Source organism: Pyrgilauda ruficollis, unplaced genomic scaffold, assembly GCF_017590135.1.
Source record: "Pyrgilauda ruficollis isolate IOZ18807 unplaced genomic scaffold, ASM1759013v1 scaffold67, whole genome shotgun sequence".
Lineage (NCBI taxonomy): Eukaryota > Metazoa > Chordata > Aves > Passeriformes > Passeridae > Pyrgilauda > Pyrgilauda ruficollis.
The window spans coordinates 3,398,794-3,425,088 of record NW_024528488.1 but is presented as its reverse complement, the minus strand read 5'-3'; the positions used below and the strand labels follow the sequence as shown (position 1 = coordinate 3,425,088).

General features: G+C 48.0%; 1 protein-coding gene and 1 long non-coding RNA gene across 2 annotated transcripts in view; one reads left to right on the top strand and one right to left on the bottom strand.

Annotated features, from left to right (window-relative positions):
• Window positions 1-2,997: 2,997 nt before the first annotated feature.
• Window positions 2,998-24,291, top strand: LOC121362878. The gene is made up of 3 exons (XR_005956594.1): window positions 2,998-3,174; window positions 3,467-3,536; window positions 24,158-24,291. It is a non-coding gene; the product is annotated as an uncharacterized LOC121362878 (long non-coding RNA).
• Window positions 16,479-26,295, bottom strand: part of LOC121362877 (gamma-aminobutyric acid receptor subunit gamma-4) — a 34,322-nt gene continuing 24,505 nt past the window's right edge. Inside the window, exons 6-9 of the mRNA XM_041484780.1 lie at window positions 24,199-24,336; window positions 22,589-22,741; window positions 19,309-19,511; window positions 16,479-18,212 (exon numbers count right to left, since the gene is read on the bottom strand). Of these exons, the coding sequence (XP_041340714.1) occupies window positions 17,919-18,212; window positions 19,309-19,511; window positions 22,589-22,741; window positions 24,199-24,336 (788 nt within the window). The 3' untranslated portion in view covers window positions 16,479-17,918. The remainder of the gene's footprint in view (window positions 18,213-19,308; window positions 19,512-22,588; window positions 22,742-24,198; window positions 24,337-26,295) is intronic.

Sequence of the window (26,295 nt, the reverse complement as noted above, 5' to 3'; positions counted from 1 at the left end):
GCTAATTCCACCTAGACCTGGAACTGTGTACTTAAAAACATCAGGAAACTGAAGAATCAAGGCAGAGACTTTATCAGTGGTCCTGTTGGCCTCACTGTGAGCTCAGCCCTAAATCAGACCTCAGAGATTTCATCCCAGAAACTCCACAGCAATCCCAGCTTCCCTGGCAGAGTAGCTCACTGGCTTTCCTGGGGCCACCTGGAATTGCACCAGAGCAAGTTCCTGGCTGTTCCTTGTAAATCCCATTACTTTTTCAGCCTATGTGACAGTTTTCACAGAAAACAAGTCTAGTCCAAAGAGCCACTTCAGATTTAATCTAGGAATGATGACTTGAATTAAAAACCAGCTACAGCAGCCCAGTGCAACTAACACCAGGAAGGCTGTGAAAGCCCTGGTCTGGCTGTGAGAGACAGGGCTCTGCACACCTGCCCAGGGGCCCTTTCCCAGCTACAGAGCCCTGGGGAGGGGCCCTGCAGCCTCATGGATCATTTAAAGAGTCATTCTATTCCAGAAAGCAGGCAGCAGCTCCCGTGTGGGCTATACCTCAGCAGTCATAATTCGTCCCAGTTTATAAATAAGATGCTTTTCCTGGACTGCCAGGTCCCAGTGACATCTACAAGGCAAGCTGTGATCTCTGTGGCCTGTGAATCATCTCTGATAATGGAGATCCTGCTGCCTGACTCCTACTTTTGTCAGCTGTATAGAGTTTGTGGATGCACCCAGAGAGAGCTCCCTGGCACTATGGCAAAGGAAATGATTTCTTCCCTCTGGAGCAGAGCCCTGGTGGAGATCACCTGCTAGGGATGCTCTTAAGGCTAGAACAAGGTAGTACTGTTCACCTTTGCTTTCCCTGAGAGGTATTCCTACCTCCCTGACCCAGCCTGGGGGCTTTTCAGTCTTTTCCTTCCTCTCACCTCACATTCATGCCTTTTCCTAGCACCAAGGCCATATTAAGTCTGAATTTTTCCCTCTCTTGCCCTTGGAGCTGTTCAATGCCTGGCCCATGTGCAATAGCCTCCAGCAATAAGGGGAAAACTTTGGGTCTCAGCATCTACTTCTGCTTCTCCCTCTGGAGCATCAGCATCCTGGCTTCTGTCCCTGGAATCGCTTCAGAGCCTGGATAAAACTGCTCTGAGCACCACTGTGCTCTTTACAGTGGTCACAGTGTAAAGTCAAAGTGAAGATGGCATCAAAACCCAATGGGAATTAGTAACTCCCCCTAAAAACTGTGGGAATTAGAAATAGACATGGGCTACACCCTGGAGGGTGAGAGCCTTTGCTGGGAGCAGCTCTCAGGTGACGGTGCTGGAGGCACTGGCTGGTGGGTGAGGTGTCTGGGGTGCTCTGCCTGCCTCCACCCGTCTGGCACAGCTGCCAGGGTGCTGTTTCCTCGCTCTGCATCTCCTTTGCAGCCAGGATAACAACACCTTGTGGGGGTGAGGGTGGATGTTCTTTGGCATTTGTCATCGACTCGCCTGCGAGCACCCTGGGGAGGCCTATAAATAAGTGAGGGGCTGTGATTCAGCAGCCACTGGAGGAGAAGCAGCTGCCACCGTGTCCATTTCATGATCACTTCAAAAGCCTCGAGTCTTTATTTGATTTGTGGTTTCGCATTACATTTGCAGAGCCCCCTCCACAAGCGGAGCAGGGGAAGGTGACCTGCTGGCAGGGTGGGGAGGGTGCTGTGGAAGGAGCCCTGTGGGAACAATGCAGCCCCGGGAGTGATTGCAGGCTCCAGCACCCTCTCTCCTTACTGATGTGCACCTGCTTTCATGTTTCTCTCCCCTTCTGTTTGCTCTGGTGGGTTTTCCTGATGCCTGTTATTGCTGGGCAGAGAGAGGCGGTAAATGAAATTGTTCAGGCCAGGCTTGTGGAGAAACAAGCAGGTGTCTGGCTGCGTTATCAAGGTAACAACACTTTTGCATCTCAGTGATGGGACTAAAATGAGACTGAGTGATCAGAGCAAAAAGCACAACTGTGTTCACCTCGAGGCTCTGAGCAGCAAAATCGCAGCTTGGATTTAGGTTCAGGTTGCTGATCTTAACTTCACTCGTTTAATTCACCCAGTGCTTTGGGACTTTATTGTCAGTCATGGTTTTGTGGGGCTGTGTGGGGCTGCACCTGCTGGGACATGCTGAGGTGAAGGTCCTTTCCTTTGTGTATGAACTTCTGGATGAAACTACAGAACTGAAGCAGCTCTATTTTCTGCAGGATTTCTGTGGTCTGCCCTCTGCTAAAATAGCCTTGATGGAGGCCGTGGCTCTGCCTCTGTTTGGGAGGGAGGGTGTTTGTCTGTCCCTTGTGTCAGGCTGGGTTCACGTGTGCTGAGCAGCGTTGTCCATTTCCACACTGATGTTTTGTGGCAGGGGGAATCATTTGGCCCACAGGGTGGTGAGCAGTAACCACAGGAGCATGTCTGCTCTAGAAGATCCTACTGACTCCATGTCAGAGCTCCACTGCTGGCTCAAAGCCACCTGAATGTCAGTTCTGTGACGTCTCTGCAGCTCGGTGAGTGACAACCCCCTCTGTGCCCTGGGTGTGAATGTGGAAACAGGCACAGAGGCACCACAGGCTTCTTCTGAAGCACAGCCAGGGTGGAGGGAAGATCCCTCAGCCAACTCACCCTGCAGCTTTCCCTGTTTCTAATGAAGCCTCGTTTCTGATGGCCACTCAGCCCCTTCTGCTTTCAAGTCAACAAATTAAAAATAATTAAAAAAAGAGAAAAGTAAAAAGCAAAGAGGAGGAGAAAAAGACAGAATGATATATTTTTGTTCACTCTCCCTCCCTTCTTCATTCCTTTGAGCCATTTTTAACCCAAGCTAATTCAGCTGGAAATATTAATAACCCTATAAGGACGCCACCTCCTTGTAATGAAGTGTAAAGGTCACTTCTGCTCAAATCACACAACTCTTTCATTTTGTTCTCTGCGAGGAACAGCTCCTCTCTTTAATTATTCAGTTTGCTTTTATATTGCAGCCGTTGCTCTCTTGTCTCTAATCTCTGACACTTCCCCATTACGCAAGTCCCCAGGAGGCTGGGCAGTGTCACCTGCTGGGTCACCCCCAGGGCCTGGGTGTTGTGAGCAGCAGCTGGGACCTGCCTGGTGGGGGGAGAGAGGCTGGATGTGGAGAAGAAGAGCTGACTCTTGGGTTTCAGTGTTGTTTCTTTGATGGTGTGAGTTGGCTGGTGTTTCTTCAGGGTGTGGGCATTGCAAAATATGTTAAATTTTGGTGGAGTTGAATCCTCGTGCATGAGGTGCCAGTTGATGGGATGGAGAGGTGAGGGGCTGGAGGGGGGTTGGAGCATTCCTGTCCTCCTGATTTACCTGGTGGGTGGATGGAGGTGGGAGGCTGTGGGATGGGAAGTGGCCTCTGTGCAGTCACTCCTCACTGAGGAAGGTAATTGATTGTGAAGCCCTAAGATGAAACAAAACCTCTCAGATCAGTGCAATGTCCTCCATTCTCAGATGTCTCTTGGGCCGTGGTGTCCACAGCCAGGGAGAAGAGAGGGAGAAATCACAGCATCCTGCTGCAAATGTGAGCACTCCTGGGACAGCCCATGGGGGTCACCAGCACAGAAATGGGCAGTGGATTTGGGGGAAGCCGTCCTCAAGGGATGAGTTTGGGGTCACATGGAGGTTCTCCTTGGACAGAGAGAGGGCTGGGGAACAGGGAGTAGGACCACACTGGTCAGCCTGGAGAAGGGAGGGCTCAAGGGAGACTAAAGGGGCTCCAAAAGAGCTGGAGAGGGAATTTGGACAAGGATTTTTAGTGATGGGACAAAGGGTAATGGCTTTAAACTGACAGAGGGCAGGTTTAGATTAGATTTGAGGAAGAAATTGTTCCCTGTAAGGGTGGAGAAGCCCTGGCACAGGGTGCCCAGAGAAGCTGTGGCTGCCCCATCCCTGGAAGCATTCAAGGCCAGGCTGGATGGGGCTTGGAGCAACCTGGTCTGGTGAAAAGTGTCCCTGCCCATGGCAGAGAGGTTGGACTAGATCATCTTTAAGGTCCCTCCCAACCCAAATAATTCTGTGATTCTATGATTTCAGTGTCTGAGGTGATTATTTCACTAATTATTACTTATTTATATGTAACATCATAAATAATTAATAACCATAATTAATAGTATGGACCCAGGAGAGCAGAAACGACTTTTGTGGTGGCTGTAACCCCTCCCTCCCTTGAGCACTGCTCACTCCAGAACCTCTCTGCAGTGTTTTATCTCCCTGAATGTTTAAATGACTTGAGCAATTTGGGGTTTCTTCTGTTTCCCCATGAGATCCTCACTCTCTGCTCTATTTATAGCACCACAGCAGCTGTTAATGCCCACAAACAAACACAGGTCCTCGGTAGCTGCAAGGAGTTAAGGTTTATATAACCATGTGAAGATTTGAGAGCTGAAAAGCCTTTCTTCGTGCACTGCATTAATCATTTAAAAGGAGCCTGACTGATGATTTTTGCATGTGTGTGTGGTTGTTTCCTTTTCCCCCTGTGGAGTCCAGCTGTTGCTGGCTATACATGGTGAGCTGAGAACCAACCAAACCATTGCCAAAGCCACCATGGCCTCTGAAAACTCCTGTTCACATTCACCTGGTGATTCATTCATGCAGGACATGGGCTGTGCTGGCTGTGAAGGAACAGATCCAGCCCTCTGATGAGGATGTGGAGAGGTTTTGCTTGTTAATGGTAACGTGTTCTGTGGCAGAAGAAGCTCACACTGTTTTTAGTTTTTGGTTTTTTTTTTTTTTTTTTTGGGTGTTTTTTTTTTTTTTTTTTTTTTTTTTTTAGTTGTGAGTTTTATAGTATTTTACTAATAAGTTATAAAATGGTTTACTATTTTTTTAATAAGGTTTTTTAAGGTCAGATAATTTAATTAAGAAATGATACTTAAATTCTTTTTATTTTAAATTTAATAATTAATTACTCAAAGTTTGTAATGTGGACTTTTTTGTTTAATTACAAAAAATTGCTTAAATTTATGAAGAAGAAGGTGAAGAGGAAAGATTAGTTACTGCTTTAAAATTTTTATTTTAGTTTTATATATATTATTATATTCCAAAACTTTAAGTTTTCTACTTTGTGATATTACACACTTTTAATTAACTACACACTGTAATCTTAGTGTTATTAATTAACTTTGGAAGTTTTCTCTATGGTTTTAGGCTAAATGTAGTGTTTTCTTGGGAGTTAAGAGTTTGTTAGCATAAAAAGTCTAAAATTCTCAACACCCAGAACTCCAACATCACAGAACTGATATGGTCATTTCCAAATCATAGCTGGCAAATGAAGCACAGAGACGTGGGAAGTCTAATCAGGAGCAGAGCACTGATCAGCTCTTTGGCCAAGCACGGGGAAATCCTTTTCCAGGCTGTTCCGTGCCAGGGGTTTTCCCTCTCATTGCCCCTCTTGGACATGCTTTGGTGTGAACCCCCCCAGGATCCCCTGATGGGGACACCCCTAAAAAGTTCTGTGCCAGGACTGAGAGACAAACCGAACTTTTGGTTTTTTGGTCTTCAGGTTGTTGTTTATTTCTTCTCTTATCAGCAATTCAGCACGCTGTCTACATACCAGACTTAGCACACAAAGAGGAAGGCGCCAAAAAAGTCACAAGACACACAGGTTCAAGGTTTTTTAAAACTATTTTGTCCAATTAACTCTTAGAATGTATTTTATTTCTACCTTTCTACCAATAACTAATTGTCTGTTCATGCAGCATCTGCATTGGGGCTCTTTCTAACCAGTCACCCTGTGCCCCCAACACTGCAGAAAATGGAGCAGATGAAGAACAAGAAGGAAGTCAGACAGTGCCCAAAATCCTCCATCTTGTCTTCTATCCACCTCCATACCAAAACCCCAAAACTGAGTTGTTCACCCTGTGATAAACTGTGCCACTGTCTATTTCACACACTCGTAGATTACAATCCATCCCAAAGTCTTGGCATCTTTCTCCATGGATGAAGGTTAAAAGCAGTGTTCTCCTGGGGGTCAGGACTTCTCAGGACAGGCGAGGAACATTCCCTGTGCCCTGGGTTCCAACACTTTGGGAGCAATGGCATCATGCTTAAATCAAGGTACCAGTTTCAACTTTGAAGCTGTTTTCTCTGATGTTGCCTGAACACTGGGCAGCCATCCCTCCCACAAGTGGCTCCAGAAGGAAACTGCTGTTCACAGTTTTTGTACCAGCATCATCCCTCCCTCCTTCCCCTCCCTTCTGTGGCCACTCCAGTGGGTTGTTAACAGCAGTGCAATATGCAGTGGCACAGTTTGCTCTGTGTGCAGCCACAATTGTAGCTGGGTTCCAGCTGACAGGCTTTTATGACCTCATATCTATAAATCCTGATCTTAAAACATTCATTTGAAAAGCTCACATGGACATAAAACCCAGAGTTCAAAAGTTGCAACTTTTCAGACACAGGGGAGGGGAAAAAATAGCTGTGAGGTTTTAGGTTAAAATGCAGAAACCTTGGGCTGTGGTTTTGCAAATGTGATTTCCATGCTGCCACCGTCAGTGGTGGGGACAGTTCAGCACCTCTACTGCCACCATCCTCCTTCCAAGCCCCTAAGCATGGCTCAAAGTAATGAGATTTAAGGATGTGAGAAAGTCCTGGAAGAGCTAAGGAAAGACAATCAGAGGTAGTGTGCTGACAATGAGGGAAGAGGCTGAAAGTGAGAGGGGGCTAGGGTCTGGGTGGTTGAAATTCCACTTTCCAGAGGAATTAAGACAAATCAAGTCTTCTGGCTGAAGATGTGGCTGTTTTAATAATTAGAAAGAGGAGCTAAGACGAGGAGGATTGCTCAGGTCTATAGGTAGCAGTGCTGTGGGTGGTTGCTGTCCCAGACCTGTTTATTTGAAAGCATCTCTGCAGATACCAGCAGGAGCTCATCGGTGACCACATGTGCTGGAACCTTCTGGCCCCAGCCAAAGGCACTGCAATTAAGGGGAAAAAAAAAAAAAGCCAGCTTTTTCTCCTGGCCTTCCTTAATCCCCCAGATGCCTGGTGCAGTGCTGTCCTGCCCTGTGGTGGATGGTGTGTGCTGCTCAGGACAGCCCTCACCTGGGAGCAGGCACTGAGCTCTGCCTTAGCTGCCCGTAACCCGGGGAACAGATGGCTCCCCTGACAAATGCACCCTTTCCCGCACTTCCCTGCTCCTTTCCTCTGCAAATTGAGGCCTTAAAAAGGATTGATGGTGCTAACAACAACCTCATCTAGGAGGACTTTTGGAGGGATTAATGAGGAGTCGCTGGGGAAAGGTTTAATGGTCCAAAGAGATCAGCAGTCTCAAGCCAGTTTATTAATCAGCTAAGGCCATTACCACTTAAAGGCTCAGCCTGGGGGGAGGAGGAGGCGAGGGGTGGCAGTGATCCATCTCTGCAGAGAAACATGCCAGAGAAAGTGAGGTGATCCCTGGAATCCAGTGCACAAACTCACCGGTCTTCATTTGGTGTGGACTGGGATTTAGCAAGGAAATGCAAAGAGAAAAGGGAGTGATGGCCTTGCTTCATTTACTTCTGAAAACTGCAACCCATCTCGTGCTCGGGGCTGCAGCAGCTCCTGAGCAAGCCCAGGGGCTCCCAGCCAGCTGTGTCTCTAGCAGTGGCTACCACACATCCCTAGATCCTCTGCTGTGGCCTGGGCAGTTAGGGACCACTGTTGTGAGAAGAAATTTATTTCTAACACCTTGTTCAGAGATCATTTTTCTGCCCTGGAGCGTGAAAACTGAGGTTCTTATTATTTTTATCACAGCAAGTCAAAGTGCAGAAGCTATTCTTATTCATATAAATGTCTAATCCTACTCTGATTCCTTCTGAGCTGTTACATTTGCCTTGATTACTTTTTCCAGTTTTAGCTAAGATAAAATTTGCAGTAGAATAATCTGCCCATGCAATAAGCCATCCCTGAGATGAGGAGATGAGGGTCCTGCCAGGGAGATCCTCTCCCATTTCAGGGTTCAGGGAAAGCTTGGCTGTGTCCTGGCTGCCCTGGATTGTATGGGGAAAAGCAAAGTGCCTCTGTCTATTTATTTCCTCTTCACTTGAGACCCCTTGGGGGTCATCTGTAGTGGATGTCTGAATGCAGCATGGCTATAATGTCATTTTCTGGGGCCCAGTGAGGGAGAACAGTAGGATTGCTGGGGAAGGAGACCAATTTTCACCTGTCTCCATGCAGTGGGACTGTGTAGGGCCAGGCCTGGGTTTGGGAAATGTTACAGCAAGCTGCTATGGGTGGCTTGGGGTCAGGAGGCCTTTTAATTGCTTGAAAGTGAGGTCCTTGTGCTTTATCCTCACAGAGGCTGTTTTAGGCCACCAACAAAGAATCTGATCTTCTGAGGAGAGCTCTGGCTTTGCTCTAGAATCTGATCACAGTGAGAAGTTGTTTTTGTTCCAACACATTTTTAGGTGGCCGAAAATCTATTTTTTAATTTATTTTTTCCCCTCTGTGCTCATTCCATCCAAAGTCATGAACTACATGTGAGGTCAGGTGTCTTACCTGCAGGCATCAGTTGCCTTCTGGAGTAAAACTTCTTCTAAAGTCACATCTGCTTTTCTCCCTTCTTCCTGCAAACTCTGGTATCAGCCAAATGGATTTCTGCTCCCTTGGGACACTGCTCCTGGAGACCCTGGACCTCTGGCTGGCCCAAAATGGTCCATAAATTCCAGAGCTCCAGCACTCCAGGTCTCTCCTCCTGGCTTGGTATTTTCAAGAGTCATCAGAAAAACCAATCCTCCTGGAGAGGAGCTGGGACAATCAGCAGGTGAAAGCTGTCACTGCAAGAGGTACTTGGTGTCAACAAGTGGTCTTGTGTGTGGATGTGGCTTAGAAACAAACAGGTGAGCAGCCTCTTGTGTGTTTGAATTGTTTTTGCACATCACACAACATAGATTTTCCAGTTTGAAGGGCATTGGCCTCAGTGTAGGGAGCCACAGAGCAGAAAGGAGGTGGCAGACACCAGGGATGAGCTGAGCTCATGGCATTCCCTTCCTAGACCTCACTTCGCTTCATCCCTCTTTTCACAGGTGGGATGGTGTGTGTAAACTCAGTTTTCTGCACTTCTGGATTCCAAGAGTTCCAAACTAGGTATTTCTATTGCTTTAGCTAATGAAAGATGGGGATGAATTCAACCTGCCAGGTTTTCCCCTAATATATACATATACACCAGTAGTGAATTTGAATTCAGGTCCCAAACACTGTAGGAATGTTGGCCACCTATAGGTCCACAAGGAATGGTGACCCTATAACCCCTAAACCCAGCAACATTTATTAATGGCTTATCTGAAGTCTCTGGAGCAAACATTTCAGTCCCTTCAGCCAGGGAGAAGTGGGTTACTTTGTGAATATCAATGCAGATCAAATAAAAAGTATCTCAAGGACAAATGTTTTTGTTCTGAAAATTTGGCCAAAGAAATCAGAAATGGCTCTTTAAAATACAGCAGCCTAGAGCAAGTTTTTGTCTTCCTTTTTGAGCAGTGAAAGTTGATGATCAAGCTATAATTTGAAATATGTGGTAGGATACAGCAAAACCAATGCCACTGAAATTGCCTTGCAGTTTGAACACACAGATCTGAAGATTTGACAAAAGCATTTTCTTTGTTCTGCAGACATGAGACCATTTTCCTTCCTTTTATGTGTAGCACCCCTGGATTGTTCTGCACCGATCACAACTGCTCTGGTGTTCTCTTTGATGAATCCATTTGTTTGGGTTTGTTTCTTTTGTTGGTTTGGTGTTCCTTTTTTGGGGATGGTGGGTGGTTAAGATCTTATTGGGCATGGTGGGAAAGGGACAGTTAATTTATGTCACAGATTTGGCATAACTGGGCCATCAATCTCAGCAGAGCATGTACAAGGTGTCTGAAGTAGAGACACAAAGATCCAATTGCTGCTTTCTTCCTTTTCTTATGTGAATTGAAAGCCAAAAAAAGCAGGACTGGTACCTTCTGGTTCCAGGCTTCATGGAGCAATCCTGGGGCTGTCAGCAGTGCTGCAAAGGGAGAGGGGAAGGAGGGAAGATGATGACTCACAAGAAGTTTCCTTGTCTGTTATGATTTTGCTTCGTCGTTTTGTGTTCTCTGGATGACTTAGGGAGAGACGCTTTTCCCTCATCTCTAATTTGCTGCCAGATGAATATATTGAGTAGCAGGATATTGAGAAGTCATGGGAAACTAATGAGAAATGCCTGAATGAACTCAGCATGCTCTTCCACTCGGCTGTTAGGCTTTAATATCCCTGTGGTGCTGGGCAGAGGGGGTACAGGGGCTGTGCAGCTCCTTTTGCTCTTTGGTTTAGTGCCAAAATGGGACAAGGAATAATGGTTTTAAACTAAAAGATGGTGAGTTCAGACTAGGCACGAGGACAATTTTTTTAATAATGAGAGTGGTGAAAACCTGGCATACGCTGCTCACGTAGAAGCCCCATCTCTGAAAACATCCAAGGTCAGGTTCTGAGGCTCTGAGCAACCTGATCTAGATGAACATTGCTCCTCCCTGCTCGTTGCAGGGAGGTTGGACTAGATTGAATTTAAAGATTCCGCCTAGCCCAAACTATTCTTCAGTTCTGTTTTTCTACCTTTTTGGCCAATGTGTGATCTTACTCAGACATTCAGTCACCTAGAATTGTTATTGTACCTGTTATTTTGAGGTGTGATAGTTCTGGCTGACTAAAAATCCTCACTACAGCATTTCCTTCTCACACCTTGTCTTGACTTCCTTCCCTGAGCTCCTGATGTCTGTTGGATGCTGGGGGGGGGCCTGGCTGTGACAGGAGGTGAAGGATGTTCCTCATGGAATGTCTTCATGGCAAGGACCACAGCAGATACTGAGCATTTTCAAGACTGTAAACTCTTGGGCAGGGATTCCCTGTCTTTCTGGCCTGGTGAGGTTCTGCTGCTATATATATTCTTTGAGGTTACTGGGAGTTTCTGTGGCTAGAATGGGAGGAGACTATAGGCCCCTTTCTGCCTTAAAATGTGTTTCAGAGCTGCCTGAACCTGGCCCAGCAGTCAATATGGCAAAGGACTTTTTCCTTTCTGATGGGCACAGCTGAGAGCATGGCTGCCAGCAGGCCTGGACTGCATGATCTTGAAAGCCAGATTGCAGTGTGAAGGACTGAATTGCTGCCATGGGTATTTTTTGACCAGACCTAAAGTTATTTCTCCAGGAAGAGTGATCTATACCAGGAAACTGGTACTCCAGTCCCAGATGGGCAGCTCTGCCTTCAGCTCATCTCTGATTCAGGTAGTGTTTTACCCTGAGGAGGTGAAAACACCCAGGGAAGCAGAATAATGTGAGGGAGACATCTGTGTTTCACCACACATTTGGCAAGGGGAGGTGGCAGCAAAAGTTCCCGAGGAGGTTTGTCAGGGTCAGTAACACTCCAGAGATGCAAATCAGCCCAATGGCAGCCTGGCAATGACTCAACCTTTCCCTACAGCCTGTTTTTGCCCATGTGTGTGATACAGGCTGCTGCAAAGATGGGTTTCATTTTTACAGGCTTATCACCTTCCTTGGGTCTTTCATGCAGCAGAATGATGAAAGGCAGGAACCTTATGGCAGCTGAATAAAAGTCACATCCCAGCAGCTGTGAAAATGTCCCTGCCTTCTTTTTCCAAGGAGTCCATGAAAGAGCATGGTGACACCCATGGCTGCCACCTCCTGTCCACAGTGGCTGCTTTCTCTCGGGGCTCTTCAGACATCCATGGCACGTGCATCATCCCGAAACCTCACGCAGGGGCACGCAGCACACGCCCTGTGGGTTTCACAGCCCCTGCAATTTGTGTTGAAGAGATGGGTCCGTGCCTCCTGAGCCCAGCAAAAGGTGGTGTGAGCACAGGAGAGGGGCTGCAGAGCCATTCAGCAGCCAGGGCGGGGCCCTTCCCTCATAGATGGCTCTGCCATCTGATTTCAAAGTTTCTGCCTTGACAGTGGTATGCTGAGCCTTGTGAAGGAGGCAGTCAAGAGCCTTGAGTTCTCTTAGATAAATGGCTCACCTCAGAGCACTGTGGCTTGATGTTCCTGAAGCTGCTAATCCTAATTAACAGGCTTTTTCTGAGTCCCTTTTATACCACTCCAGCAGCCCAAGTGGGCTTTAAAGGGAATGGAAATTACCCCATGGAGCGCTCTCCCTGGAGATGTTGCTATGCCGACCTGCTCAGAGCAACTATTGAGGCTTCCTAGCTCTCCTCCATCCTGCATTGTTCTTACTCTCAGAGAGGCTCAGATCGTGCCAGAAGTGTGGCTGGGACAGAGAGGGCCCAGACTCTATTATTTACATTTTCTGTGTAGAAAGGAAGATGTGGGTAGAAGGGGAAAAAACAAGTAGAGAGGGGTAAAATCGTGTCAAGCATCAACAACAACAGAAAACCAACCTGAAAGACCTGAGAGTCCTTCTGGCAGAAAATTGAGTCAATTTTCTCATGCACAATCCTTTAAAAAATAAAACTATAGACGAAATAATTTTTTTTTTTTTTTGAGGTCTGCAGGCAACAGTGCATTTCCCCTGGGTTCCTGTGTTTCCTCACCCACTCTGATGGCAACACTGGGAGGCAAGGCATGTTCTACCCCAGCAGGTGCCTCCTGCCCTTCATGGGCTGCCAGAGGTTGTGCTGGGTGATGGGGCCATTTCTCCATGAGGGGAGGCAGCTCCCATCCCAACCCATGCAGGCAGGAGTGCTGGTGTCTCCCCCCTTACCCTGAGGCACACAGCTTGGAACACTTTTGCCACTCTCATTCTCCTTCAATTCAATCTTCCCAAGGCCTACAAATCTGAGGCATTAAGAGGAAGACAAATTATAATGAATGTATATTAGGAATATAAAAAGTAACGACTTAATATAACTTTCTCTTCTCCCCTTCCCTCCCCCTTCATGACCTCATGTTTTTAACATTTTGGGAGCTGCTGAATCCCGGAGGGATGCACAGTGTGCCAGGGAGAGGTGGAGGTGCTCCATCTGTGGGCTGGTGCCAAGCCAGGGGCCTCTGCCCCAGGGCACTCAGAAAGCAGCACCTTCCCTCCCTGTGCCTCAGTGGTAAATAACAACACCCCCACTGGCACTCAAAAGCGGGGAAGAAAGGGGGATAAAATGTTTAAAAGGTTGAAGTGCCACAGATGTGGCTGTGTGGGCCCAGGGACGAGGGGGCGGCTGTTGAGCGAGGCCTCCTCCAGAGCTGGGGCTGTCCTTTGGTTTGTGATCGCTCCAAAAGTCACCAGCATGAATGGAAATACAGAAAGGCTGAAATAAACTCCACCAAATATTACTGCCAAACCCCCTCCACCCCACGACACTGCGAGAAACATCAGTTATTTTATTTACAATGGCAACAGAGTGAGGGGAACAAGCGAGGCCTTCTCCTGCTTTACAGATAATGACTTTAAATGGCTGAGACTGCTCCTCAGCAGCACTGACTTGAAGCAACTTCCGCCCTCCTTAAAGAAAAACAACAAGCCCAAAAATATCCACCACCCGTCAGAAATATCAGTGACATTTTCCCCTACTTTGCAACAGGATAGTTTTCTCTGGAAATGAATAAATTAACCAGCTCCAGTAACCCCATCAGAAGGGGGCCAGGGGACAATTTTTACCCCTCTTACAAGGCATAGACAGACAGTGGTAAGGATGGGCAGTGTATAATGTTGTTTATTATGTATAATAAGAAGCATCCAGAAATCTCAGTTAAGGACCAAGCCCCAGAGTGCCAGCCCTTGTACAAACACACAGTAGCAGAACCCCTGTCCTGAAGAGCATACAGGCTAAAAATGGTTCCTTATGTGGCATAATTTGGAGGGGAAGAATAGGAATTGGAGGCAGAGAAATGAAAAATCAACCTTCTTCCTGATTTCCTTTTATATTCCAAACAAAGGCCACAAGACACAAATGCTGAGATCGTAATTTCCAGTCCCCATCATCAGATATGAGGATAGTAGAGTGATAGAATCACTGAATCATTTAGATTGGAAAAGACCTTTTATGATCAGTGTGTCCAAATGTAAATCTAACACTGCCAAGAGCTCCATTAAACCATCTCCCCAGGTGCCACATCTCCACATCTTTTAAACACTTCCAGGGATGGTGACTCCACCACTTCCCGGAGCAGCCTGGTCCACAGCCTGACTACCCTTCCAATGAAGAATTTCTCCCCAGTATACAACCTAAACCTGCCCTGGCACAACTAGAGTATGTTTTCTCGTATCCTATTTCTTGTTATCTGGGAGAAGAGACTGACCCACACCTCATCACACCCTCCTGCCAGGGAGATGTAGAGAGCAATATGGTCTCTCCTGAGCTTCCTTTTCTCCAGGCTGAGCCCCTTTCCCAGCTCCCTCAGCTTCCTCTCATCAGACTTGTGCTCCAGCCCTTTCAAAACTGACGCCAGGAGCTGAGCAGTGGCCTCACCATGCCCAGCACAGAGGGACAGGTCACTGCCCTGGTCCTGCTGCCCTGGGGTGTGTTTGTCTTCACCACGGCAGGCAGATGTGCAGGGGTGAGAATGGGACTTGCTGCTCCCTGGGAAGGGGAGGCAGGAGGTGAGGGAAAGCCCAGTGCCCATTTGGCTGTGAGGCTGACAGCATGAAACTCCTTCACCAAATTCCTGGGACGGGGAGAATGTCGAAACCCCCCTGAGAGGAGGAGGCAGCACAGCCACTCAGGTGTTTGAAGCAACCCGAGTGCTGTGCAGCAGCCCTGGTGCCTCTGTCCTCCCTGCCAGAGCAGCACAGCTCAGCCCATGGGTTTGGTCTGAGTCTAATGCCAGCCTAGGAGGGCACAGAGAGAGGGACTCCCAGGGCCATGTTGAGCAGGGCAACTCACAGCTACTGGATGTCTCTGTGCCCTGGGTCTCCTCCTGATAGCTGGAAAACCATTCTATAAGGAAATTGGAGCCTTGCAAAGTAATTCCAAAAGAATGGCAGATTTTTCTTTTTGGCTTTTCTTAGCTTTCCTTTTTTTTTTTTTTTTTTTCCCTTTTTTTTTTATACTATAGAAAATTAAAAACATGATTGAATTTGTGCATGCCTTTATTTATTGTGCTATGGATGATGGGCACAGACTTCCCTAAGCCAAAAAGCCCCCTCCCTCCTCCTTCCCCAGCCTTAGTAATCAGCTTCCTTGTGCTCCAGCCCACGCTAGACTATTTTCCTCTGTCAAATCCTCCATCATTGGTTAAATTACCTAGGTGTGTGTTGGCTTTATCTTTTTTTGGTGAAATCTTACAATCTTTCAAGTCTACTTTGTCCTCTTAGGTTTTTGTACACCCCACTTCTTTCCTGGCTGATTTTGTAAAAGGTCTAATTTCAACAAGTTGCTGCTCTCAGGGCTGAGGTCTGTTCTCCAGTGCCCATGATAATCGTATGTGTTCACCAAGAGCTTCGAAGCTGCAGCAAATTGCAGCTGTTGGTGCTCCATTGCACAGGGCTGTTAATTTTTCCCTTCTGCATTTTGCTCCCTGTGCTCGGTGCAGCCTGCACACCGTTCCAGCCACCATCCTGTTGAGGAGGTATCTGGCACAGACCCTGGCTTGCCACCGGGGCGTCCCCTCCCACACAGCCCCGACAGCTGCCTTCCCAAATGTGAGGACGTGCTTCACTCACAGCCTGTCCTGTGAGCCAGTTTCAATCGAGGATGCTCTTTCCTTTTGGCTCCCCAAAGCGATCACAGGACCCTGTTTAATCCAGCTCCCTGTCGGTGTAGGGCTGAGTCATAGGAGGTTTTTCTGTTGCTACATGTAATAACGCTTTGCTCCTGGGAGCAGAACATCAGCCAGCTTGGCTGGGAGTCGGCACTGTCACCCAGCAGCTTCCCTTGTCTGCAAGTTGTTTTGATTCTTTTCTTAGACTTCTCCCTCTCTGTGTCTTTCTCTCTAAAACATTAATTTCCTCTAATTAGAGCCTCCTTAACAATTCTTTTTTTCCCCCCTCTCCTCAGTTAATTTCCTCTAATTAGAACCTCCTTAATAATTCTTTTGCTAAATCAATTTCCTCAGTTAGAACCGCCCGCCACAATTTCTTTCCTCCCTTTCAAAAGCTGTCGGAGTAGCTAAGCAAATTATGCTTCTGAGTAACCTTTATCTCTTCCTTGGTATTTTAAAAGAACTGTAACAGGTTAGACAGGCACAATTTCCCCTTTCAGAGCTCTGCTGGTCTGACCCCATTAGGTTATACTTAGCTGAGTGTTGTACTATTGTATACTTAATAAGATGCTCTAGCTGTTCATATGGAACTCAGGTAAGGCTGCATTTGTGAATGAATTAAACATGACACTTCATTATTCAGATCAGATTTAACAGTGTCAAAATCCATCTTTAAACCAGACCAAATTGCTCTCCAAGAACATATAAAACCTCCTGCCCCTGTTAGCTGTCCTGTGAGCCAGCCGTTCCTAACTTTTCCTCTGCAGCCATGCTGGCTTCCTTCTCCTGACAAGCCTTTTAAGTTCTAATTTTTTTCTAAGACATGCTGTTTTTAAAAAGAGATCTTTTTGTTTCTAATTTACACAGTAAGTAACTATTAACGGCCCACTGCTTTTCACAATCATGCTGTGGGCCACATCAGCAGCTGGTGTAAATGGGGAGGCAGCCAGTTGACACATTATGGACCTTGGGCCTGAGTTTCCTCTTCTTTATTATGCAGTTTCTCCCCAGCTGAAACTGTGTAATGCATTTCTCCATCTCTTTAAGACAGGACCATCTCACTACGTTTGTCCTTCTTAAAATCCATCAAGGACAACTCACTCCATTTCCTGATTTTATGAGGAAACAGGCCAAGTGATGATGGCAACTGGGAGGGGCCATCCAGTTAGAGTGAAAACTCTTATTTTATGCAATTATGAAAAAAAATAAAGAAGGGAACACATCCGAGCTGCAGGAATGTACTGGAAGCTGTGTGTTCCCTTTCCTATACCCCTTCCTCAGGTTGGCACCGACCACCCAGCACAGACCTGATGGCATCAGCGAGTGTCACTGCTGGGACAGCACTGCCCCTCTGTGATTCACAGCCCATGTGAGACAGGCCAAAGAGAACTACCTCACAACACACCCAGGAGGCTTCTTCTGGCCCTTCTCACAAGGACTTCCTCCCTCTTTTGGCTATGCCCAACTGCAAAGCCTGGTCACACTGCAGGAATGTCACCGTGGGCCTGAAGAGCCTGCTCCAGTAAGGCAGGTGGGCCCTTCCAGCTTGGAAGTGCTTTTCATCACCGTTGGGTGGGAATCAGCAGTGCCTCAGTGGGAGGGTGTCCTGGAGTGATCCGTGAGGAATGCTTCATAGATACTCTGCGGGGAGCTGGGGGAGGCTTGCAGCAACTCCATCCTCGTCAGTGCCACCATCAGATGTCTGGGCAGGCCCAAAATGTTTTAGCCAAGCCCAGCTACACTGGGAAAGCTGCACTGCTGTCCTTGTCCACACTATTTCCTTCTGACCTTTCCAAGCTTCTAGTACCCCACAAAGTCTCTTCTGGTGGAAGTGGTGCAGGAGTTGTAAGATGTATTTTATTTCCTTTGCAGTCTTAATAACTATGCAGAAAACTCCATTTCCCATCACTTCCCTTGAAATTTCAGAGGAGGACTGGATGGAAAAATGAAATGCATTAAGGTGGTTTTTTTGTGGGTTTTTTTTTTTTTTTTTTGACAAAATCCCTAATGCTTGAGATGGCAATAGGATGTTTTTGGGTAATCTTACAAGGAGTACAATGCTGGTGGTGTTGGAGAGAGGGCTGTCTGGGGAGGGGTATATTCTCTAAAAAGACATGTTAGAAGGCTAAAAAAAAAGCTGTTTGGTTCTTCTCAGAAGAGATGAAAGAGCAGGAAGAGGGAATCACCAGGTTGGGTTGCTCAGACTGACAGATGACTACAGCAGGAGAGATGCTGTTCTCTATGCTCCTCGAGAAGCCCCTCTTGCTGGTGCCCTGTCCATTCCAGCTGAGGACAAAGAAAGGCTAGAGATAGAGATAGGCAATCCAGTAGACGATGTTGAAGAGCAGGAAGGCGGTGGGGAAGAAGACGCGGGAGTAGGAGTCCAGGCGGGATATGTGGATGCGGACCCGCCCCTCCCGCCACATTCCTGTCTGACAGTCCTCGATGCAGCAAAAGAACCTCTCACACTCCTTTCCCTCCAGGCACGGGGAGCCGGGCTCGTCATCCTCATCCTCCTCTATCTCCGGGGGCCAGTGCATGATGTGGTTGATGTTGATGGTGGTGAAGGTTGGCATCACCTGTGCACCGGCAGGTGGCTGTGAGGGGCAGAAGAAGGCAGGTTAAGGGGGAGGAAAAGGCAGCAAAACGTGTTCTGGATGCCAACCCCCGCCCAGCTGGCAGTAGATCAGATCATCATGGGTGCAGTTCAAAGGAGGGGGATGACTGATCATTCCCAGTCTCTGCACCTGGCTGTGAATCACCATGTTTGGGGAACTGGCAGCTCCCTGCATGACTGTGAGTGTTCTCCCTGGCACCCCAGGGCACAGTGCTACTCAGCAAAGGTCTGATTGCACTGATTGCCCATCTGTGCCAATAATAGTCAGTGCAGGAACACGACCTGTTCGATCTGTTCTGGCCTCTTCCCTCATTTCCCTGAGCTCAGCTGTCTCTGAAGACACAGCACACAGCCCAGATGTGTCTGCTGGTTGCTGCTTGTTACTGGAGAAAAGCTGGGGAAAAGCTGTGTGTGGCTCCTCTTGGCCCATCATGAGCCTCATGGAAGAGCTCTGTCCACCCTGGGATATGAGGGTGGGGTATGGGGGATGTGCTGGGAAATGAGCCTGGCCCAGAAGAGATATGTCTTTTTCTGTTTCAGTTCTGCCCCAGGTCAGAGGCCTCTTTCAGTTCATGTGCCAGAAGTACCATGAGCTAGGGCAGATCTCACGATAGAGGATGAGGATGAAGAAAATGATGACCAACGTGGGCTCACTACCCTTACACTCAGATCTTCTGATGGAAGACCACAAAGAAAAGTCAGTTACTGCATCTCCATGACCTGAGATACCTCTGTAATCCAGAGATCAAACTGATACAGGTGTTTTAAAGTGTCACTTACATTCAGTCATGTGAGTCATTCTAAACTGTTCTGATGAGCTCTCCAGCAATTCTGAAGAGAGCACAGGGTACCTGGCTCTGACGGGGGCTTCCTTGTTTTAAGGGAGCCTCAGCTGCTTTTTCTGGTTGTGTCTGACCTCTCAGACCCAGCACGCAGAGTGGACTCAAGACTGGGTGAACTCAGTATGGGTCAGGCCCTAAACTACATCAGCGGTTTCCAATGCAGGCTCAGGAAGGATATTTTTACATAGCTTGGGGTTGTAACAGCATCCACCTCTGCTGGCCCCTGTGACCTACCAGCCTGGCTTTCCTGTGGCTGTGCTCCAGTGGTTTCTTGTTTCCCACCAGGTAGTTGAGCGTGGCGTACTCCATGAGAGCGGCGAAGACGAAGATGAAGCACACAGAGACGAAGAGGTCCATGGCTGTGATGTAGGAAACACGGGGGAGGTGCTTGCGGGAGATGGTGCTCAGGGTGGTCATGGTGAGCACAGTCGTGATACCTGAGAGAGAAGACAGCTGGCCTAAGTACTGACAAGGAGTACATCTGTCTTCTCCAACCCCTCAGAACACCCCCATTTTCCCTCTACTCTGGTTGTCTCGTCCCATTTTGGCTCTGCTCAGCCAGACTCTGGTCTTGAGGAACCCTCTGACAATGCTCTATGAAAAATAATGATGTTCAAAACTCAGGTATCACACAGACCATCAATGTGGACTGGTAAATGAGCAGGAAACTCAGACTCTACATGAGGCTGGGCTGGTCAGGCAGGGCTTGCCCTCACCTCCTGTCCTCCATGTGCCTCGGCACAGCTTCTAGAAGGATCTGTTCCACGATCTTTCCAGGCACAGAGGGGAGGCTGATAGGTCTGTAGTTCCTGAGGTCCTCCTATCTACCCTTTGAAAAAATGGGTGCAATATTTCCCCTTTTCTGGTTACTACCATGACTTTTCAAGGCTTGGAAACCACATCAGCCATACACGGGGATGTATCTTGTCAGGTCCCACACACGTATGGATGTTCAGGTTCTTCAGGTGGTCTCAAAGCTGCTATTCTCTTGCAGTGACAGCGACTCTCCTGCTCCAGTCCCTGTCTTGCAGTCCACCCACTGTGGAATGTGGGGAATGAGGCTGCCAGTGAAGACTGAGGCAAAAAAGTACCTCAGCCTCCTTCTCATCAATTTTTACCAGTTTGCCAGTTGTATTCAACTTGCTTTGACCTTCCCTTTTGGGCTGACAAATCTGAAGAAGCCCGTGTTAGTATGCTCTGCATCCCTAACCCCATCCCTACACAACTGGGATTGTCCCTGTACTCCTTCCTGGATACCTGGCCCTGCTTCCACTGCCTGTGCATTTCCTTCTGACCAGAAGCTCTTGACACATCCATGCTGGTCTCTTGCCTTCCTTTCCTGATTTTTTACACCTGGGAATTGAGAGCCCTTGTGCTCTTTGGAAAATGTCCTGAAAAATCTGCCAGTGCTGTTCTGCTCCCTGGTCATCAGCCTGCCCTGTAGTAGATACCAACCAAAGGTTCCCTTTATTTCTTTGGTCTGATTCCATAAATTTCAAATCTGCTCCTGGCTATTCTTCAGAGACAGCTCTTCACAATCTATCCGTTCCTTGATGCAGAGGGCAAGTGCGTAGGAGGTGATAAAGAATTTCTTTTGACATGAGTGGGGCTTGCAATTGTTTTTGCAGGAGCAGCAGTGCTCACGTTTCTGCTTCCACTGATGAAGTGTCAGGAGCCAACAAAGGATCAGCTACAGGAGCTGGTCCTGTGATCTCATCCACTGATTTTCAGGATGATTTCAGGATGATTTTCAGGGGAAGAAGCAGGAAGTCCACCTGTTTCTCCTCTAGCATCCACCTACATCCACCTGGCACCCTTTCCTGAGGTCACCTCAGTGGCTCTGGGGGTGAGCATGGCAAAAGGTTTTCATGTTTTCCTGCCATACTTGCATTAGCAGATGTGATGTGACTTCCCATGTTTTTGGAGTGCCAGTGGAACTGGTCCAGTTGTCCAGTTTACATCTCCCTAATGTAGGCTGGCAGGCTCAAAATGTGCTGGGGATCATTTGTATTAAGTACAACAGGGGCTGTGGAGAGAATACGTTATTCTTCATGGCTGTAGTCCCTTTCCACAGAGAGGGGCTCCTCTCCTGGGGAAACTTGCCTTTGTCTTTTGAGACAGTCACTAGAGTCGTGCACATTTTCCTCTTGCTGTTCATTCCTTTACCAGCCACAGACTACGGCACACCCTCACCTTCATTGGAAATGACACCCTCCTCCTCCTCCTCCTCCTCCCTCCATGAGTACCAAACTAATTAATTTTGAGAGGGAGGTGGGGAGACATGGCCATCATGGATGGGCTCTGAATAGCTGATGGCCCCTCCTCTCCTCTCCATCCCCACAGAGACCTGCAGGCAGGGCTCGGAATGCTACCTCCAATTAAAGACAAAGTCAGCAGGGCTGATAGGAAGGACAGCACTGGGAATCACAGCTTGCTGCAAAATGCAGATACAGCCAAAAAGTACTAAAGACTGCAAAGATGTCCCCAGCACCCATCAGAGCAGCATTCAATCAACAGAAGTGTGCCTCCTGCCTCAAGGAGCCACTGCAGTTTGCTGAGAAAATCTAAACAATAGGCAGAGCTGTTGTCATTCTCTGGGTCCTTTGGGGTGACGGACAGAAAAAGGTTGTACCTACAGGGCTTCCAGCTCCTGCCAGAGTCTGGGGCCCTGTGGATGCAGCCAAGCAACTTTGCCCATTAACCCTACAACCTTCCTGTCAGCAATCTTACACAGAAGCCTTGAGAAGTTGTGAGGAAACATGGAAAATGTGCATGTGACAGGAGCCCTTTGGGCAGCACTGCAATGCCACAGCTCAGCCCCTTTCTCTCCCTTTTGGTGCATGAGAATATCCCACTGTCAGCTTGGAAAAGTGTTGCAATGTATTTGCAAGGGTTAGACCATAGTGTGCACCAGCCAGCCTACTTCTGAGTTTGTTATCAAAACCTCAAGAATTCGTCAAGACTATTTAGAACAAAAATTGTGCTAGATTAAGAAAGAAGAGGCTGAGAAACCAAATACCAAGACCACAAGAACTGGATAACAGAAGACTGTAAGACACCTAGACTGTAACCAATCATATACTCCAAGAAATACAAACAGAAAACGAGTGAACAAGACAAAAGCACCAATCAAAAAGTGTGTACTTAGTAGTTTATAAAATCTATAAATATATGCATAATGTAAACAATAAATGGCTTCTACTTAATAATATTAATCAATTGTTCAAAAGTCCTAGATTTCCCACAGAAAAGGCTGTGCTTGGGTTTCAGATGAAGCCATGAGAATGAGGTGCTCTCCTGAGGCAATCCAGCAGCTCATGCCAGCACAGCTGGAGATTTGGTTGAGCTGTGGAGTGTTACACACATGTAGCTGAAGGAGTGGAATATTCTCTGGTAAGCTCAAAAATGCCAGAAAATGGGAAAGTGCTTCAGGAGATTTTGTAGTCCAACACTGCCAGTCTTCTTGCCTGGCAGAGTTTGACAAGCATCAGACATGCATCATCCTGTCTCTTACCCAGAGATGTCCTGGCTGGCGTAGAGTCTCTCTTGATCCAGAAGGAAACCCAGGAAAGAACAACAGTCAGGATGCAGGGAATGTAGGTCTGAATGGCAAAGTAACCCATACGTCTGCTTAGGTCAAAAGAAACTGTCATCACCATGTACTCCCCTAGGAAAAAGCAACAGACATTGGCATCATAACATGAGTCTTCCTAAAAAAAACAGAAAAATCAGCAAAGTTTCAGAATTTGGAGTTTCTGATGAGGCTTTCTCATTGCTTTAAGTGCCTGTCCATCTGGTTTTGTAGCTGCCCAGATTGTTAACTTCACGTGGCTGGCTGACTAGGTTTGGTGACTCTGGTTTTCTTACTAGTGGATTCTGTGGCTACATGGCTGCCTCTGTAGCTGTCCTGCTAGATGTCTTTGTGACTAATTTAAGAGCTGACTTTGTGGTTGCCCAACTGGCTGTTTGCCTGGCTCTCCATATGGCCACCAGGCTGCATTTGTACTGGCCTGGCTAAGGACACTGAAAAGCACACAGTTTGGAAAAGTTTCAGGGAAGGAACTGCAGACAGCATTTATCTTCAGCTGATTGCTGTGAGGGTTTCTTTTCTAGAGAAGCTCTTTGGCTGTAACAGGCTGCATGGCCTGGCTTGCTAACGAACTACCTGAGCTGTGACAAAGGAGGTGTCCTTCAATCACTTCCACTGAGAGTCTGGTTCTGCCTCTGGAAAAGGCATGTGGTGCTGTACATCCTAATTGCTCATTTGGCAACTTACAGTGGCGACTCTTCCTTTTTTCAGAGGCTCACAGTGAGTATTGGAAAAAAGCCACCTGACAGCTCTGGGGTTAACATGGAGCTTGCAAGCAATTACCAAAAAAAGAGAATTACAAACATCAGAGGGCCACTGGTGCATTCAAGACACTTTCAATTCTTGTCCCAGTTTGTGCTGCCTTTCTACCCTGGCTGCCACAGTTGAGAGCAGCAGCTTCCTGAAGAGTGGGAGAAGCACTGCTCCTGGCTGTTTCAGAGGGCTGAAAACTATGAGCTCACCCCACCTTCAGGAATCCAGAGGCTTTCCTCAGTTGTCAGGGAAGGAAAGGGGTTGTGAGCTATTATGAGAAGGAGGAGGAGGAGGAGCTGAAGGGCCTCCATTATTTAGTTTCTTCACACATGCAGCCTTGTCCCTGTCTCTTAAAGCACAGTTCAGGTGTTCATCAGCCTAACATGAGTTTACAGAAGGAAAGATTGAGACCTGCAAGTTCTGATTTCTCCACCCCCGTTCCAATCATAAGCATCACCCAGAGATTACACAGTGTGCACACACTGCAACAAGAGGGGATTTAAGTTCTCTCTCGTCTCCTTCCTGACCCTTCAATTAGGGATAGCTTCATTCACATCAGCATTGTCACCCCACAGTTCACAGATGTCAATGGTTCTGGTCTCTCCTTGCTCCACCTTCCCCTCACCCTTCATCTCTATCACTTCTGCAGCCTCTAGCCAAGATTCATCCCTTCATTTTTTAGCTTTTTTCTCTGGCCATGCTGTTGTAACCTCCCTTCCCCACTCCTTTGCCTCTCACCAGGTCTCAGTGGTGCTCCTGCGGGCTGCCTCCCTTTGCCTCACCTGCCCCAGTCCTGAGGACTTCCGAGGTGTTCCTCAGCCCTGTGAAGTCGAACTGGTAGAGCCTCCAGGTGCGCTGGTCAGAGACCTCGATGGAGTAGCGTCTCCAGCGATAGACGATCTCCTCCCGAGGGTATCCATCTGGGAAAATCCATCCGTGCAACAGTGTTGTGGTGTGATGCCACGGTTTGCCTCAGTTACCCTGGGTTTCTCCCTGAAGTTTCCCTCCCAAGTGTGTCAATCACCTCTCCTTCCCCCACCCAGACCCCTGCCGGGCACTGTCTGTCAGTCCTGGAATTCCAGAAGGGCGTGAGTTGAGTGATTGGGCAGATTCAAAAGGTGCCCTCCACCCCTGGGGGGCATTGGGCCATCCAGGTGTCCTTTGTCCCTTGAGACCTCCTCTCCCGTACCTGGTTTGTGGTCCCCCATCCCTTCCCTGCTCCCCTTCCCCAGGTAAAAGGATGGGCAACCACGCGGTCTGGGAGTTCTGTTGGAGCTGTTGCTGGATTCAGAGGCCTGTGGGCCAGAATAAAAGCTCTGGATTGAAACTCTCCATCAGAACCGACTCCTTCCTTCACCATCGCCTTAGAGCTTCTCCGGCCCAGGGAACCTGAAGAGCAGAGCCTCCACGGGAGGAAGCTCCATCCTGCCTCCACCGGAGCTCCGGCATGCCTGGACTTGCCTCAACGTGCCCAGTGCAACTCACAGCTAGCCAAAGGTGTCTCTGGGGTGAAACACCACAGTTGCTGCTATTTGGTTCAGCAGCACGGCCAGACAAGCCAAGGCATGTCCCATTCTGCAGTATTGGTAAATACCAATACAACAGAATGCCATGTAGCCCCACCTCGGGCACCACCCTGACTGCAAAAGCACGGGCATCTCACCAGAGCTGTTCTGCAAACACCAGCCCTTCAGCAGGTGTTTCTGGTGTCTTTTGTTTAGATTCCCTGAGGCATTCCCACATGGAATGGGTGTAGGGACTGCATCTCCCCTCGTGGGCTGCTTCAGATCCTGGGGATGGGGAAGGCACTGCCAGAAACAAGGCACTGCCAGAAACAAAGCACTGCCAGAAACAGAGCCCTTCTAAGGACTGCACTGCTGGGAATGAGATATGGGTTGGTCCAAGAGGACTCTGTTGGTTTGAGGAAGAACTTGTTTGAGGGTGGCAAATGAAACAGTGTGCACAGGGGGGTTGTGGAGTCTCCCTTCCATGATTCTGGAGTCATAACTCTGGATTCAAAACCCCACCTGGCTGCATTCCTGTGTAACCTGCTCTAGGTGACGCTGCCTGCCAGTGGGACTGTCCTAGAAGATCTCCAAAGGCCTCTTCCAGCCCTGACTCGTCTGTGATTCTGTGACTCCACCAGCCTGAAATCTTTAAGGGTTTTAGCTCCCTGGGGCAGCTGGCACCTCATGAGGACCTTCCCAGCCATGAGTACACCAGGAATACAAAGCTGCCAGCATGGCTCTGGCTGCTCTGTGTGCTCCCTGTACCTCTTGCCCTGGGAGCTGATCTATGGAAAAGAAGGGGTGCACTCTCCATGGAGAAGAAAACCTGGTCCTGCAGGCTGCAGCACAGCTTCTCCTGCCTCTGGCTTTCTTGATAAAGAAACAAGCCTGCTGTTGAAGCTGGGACCTGGGAGAAAGTCCCTTGGATGGAGTAAGAGCTTGGCAGCTAACTAACAGTGTGTTTCTAATTATCAAGCATGTACAGCATGCATCACTAATTAGCAAAGATGAGGGGTGGTGGGAGATGAAGGGATGAGATCTCCTCAGCATGCTGCCTCCTTCTGAAGCACCTCAGAGCTCTGAGCTGCATCTCTTCAGTGGCAGGGGAAGCAGGAGAACCCAAGCTCAGATGATTAAATCAGATTTCCCACCCACGCACGAGGACAGGGATCTCTTGGTGCAGAAAGGCTTGCTGCAAAATTACCAGAGGAGATGTGGTAACATCAGAAGCCCTCCCTGCTGAAGAGTCTAGATGAGTAGTGACTGAGAGGTCTGAGTAACCCTCCTTTGGAACAGAATGTTTCCAGACCTCACTCAGAGAGTGGGAGAAAGGGGAAAATGCAAGGCAGGACGAGTGCCATTTGTCCACCA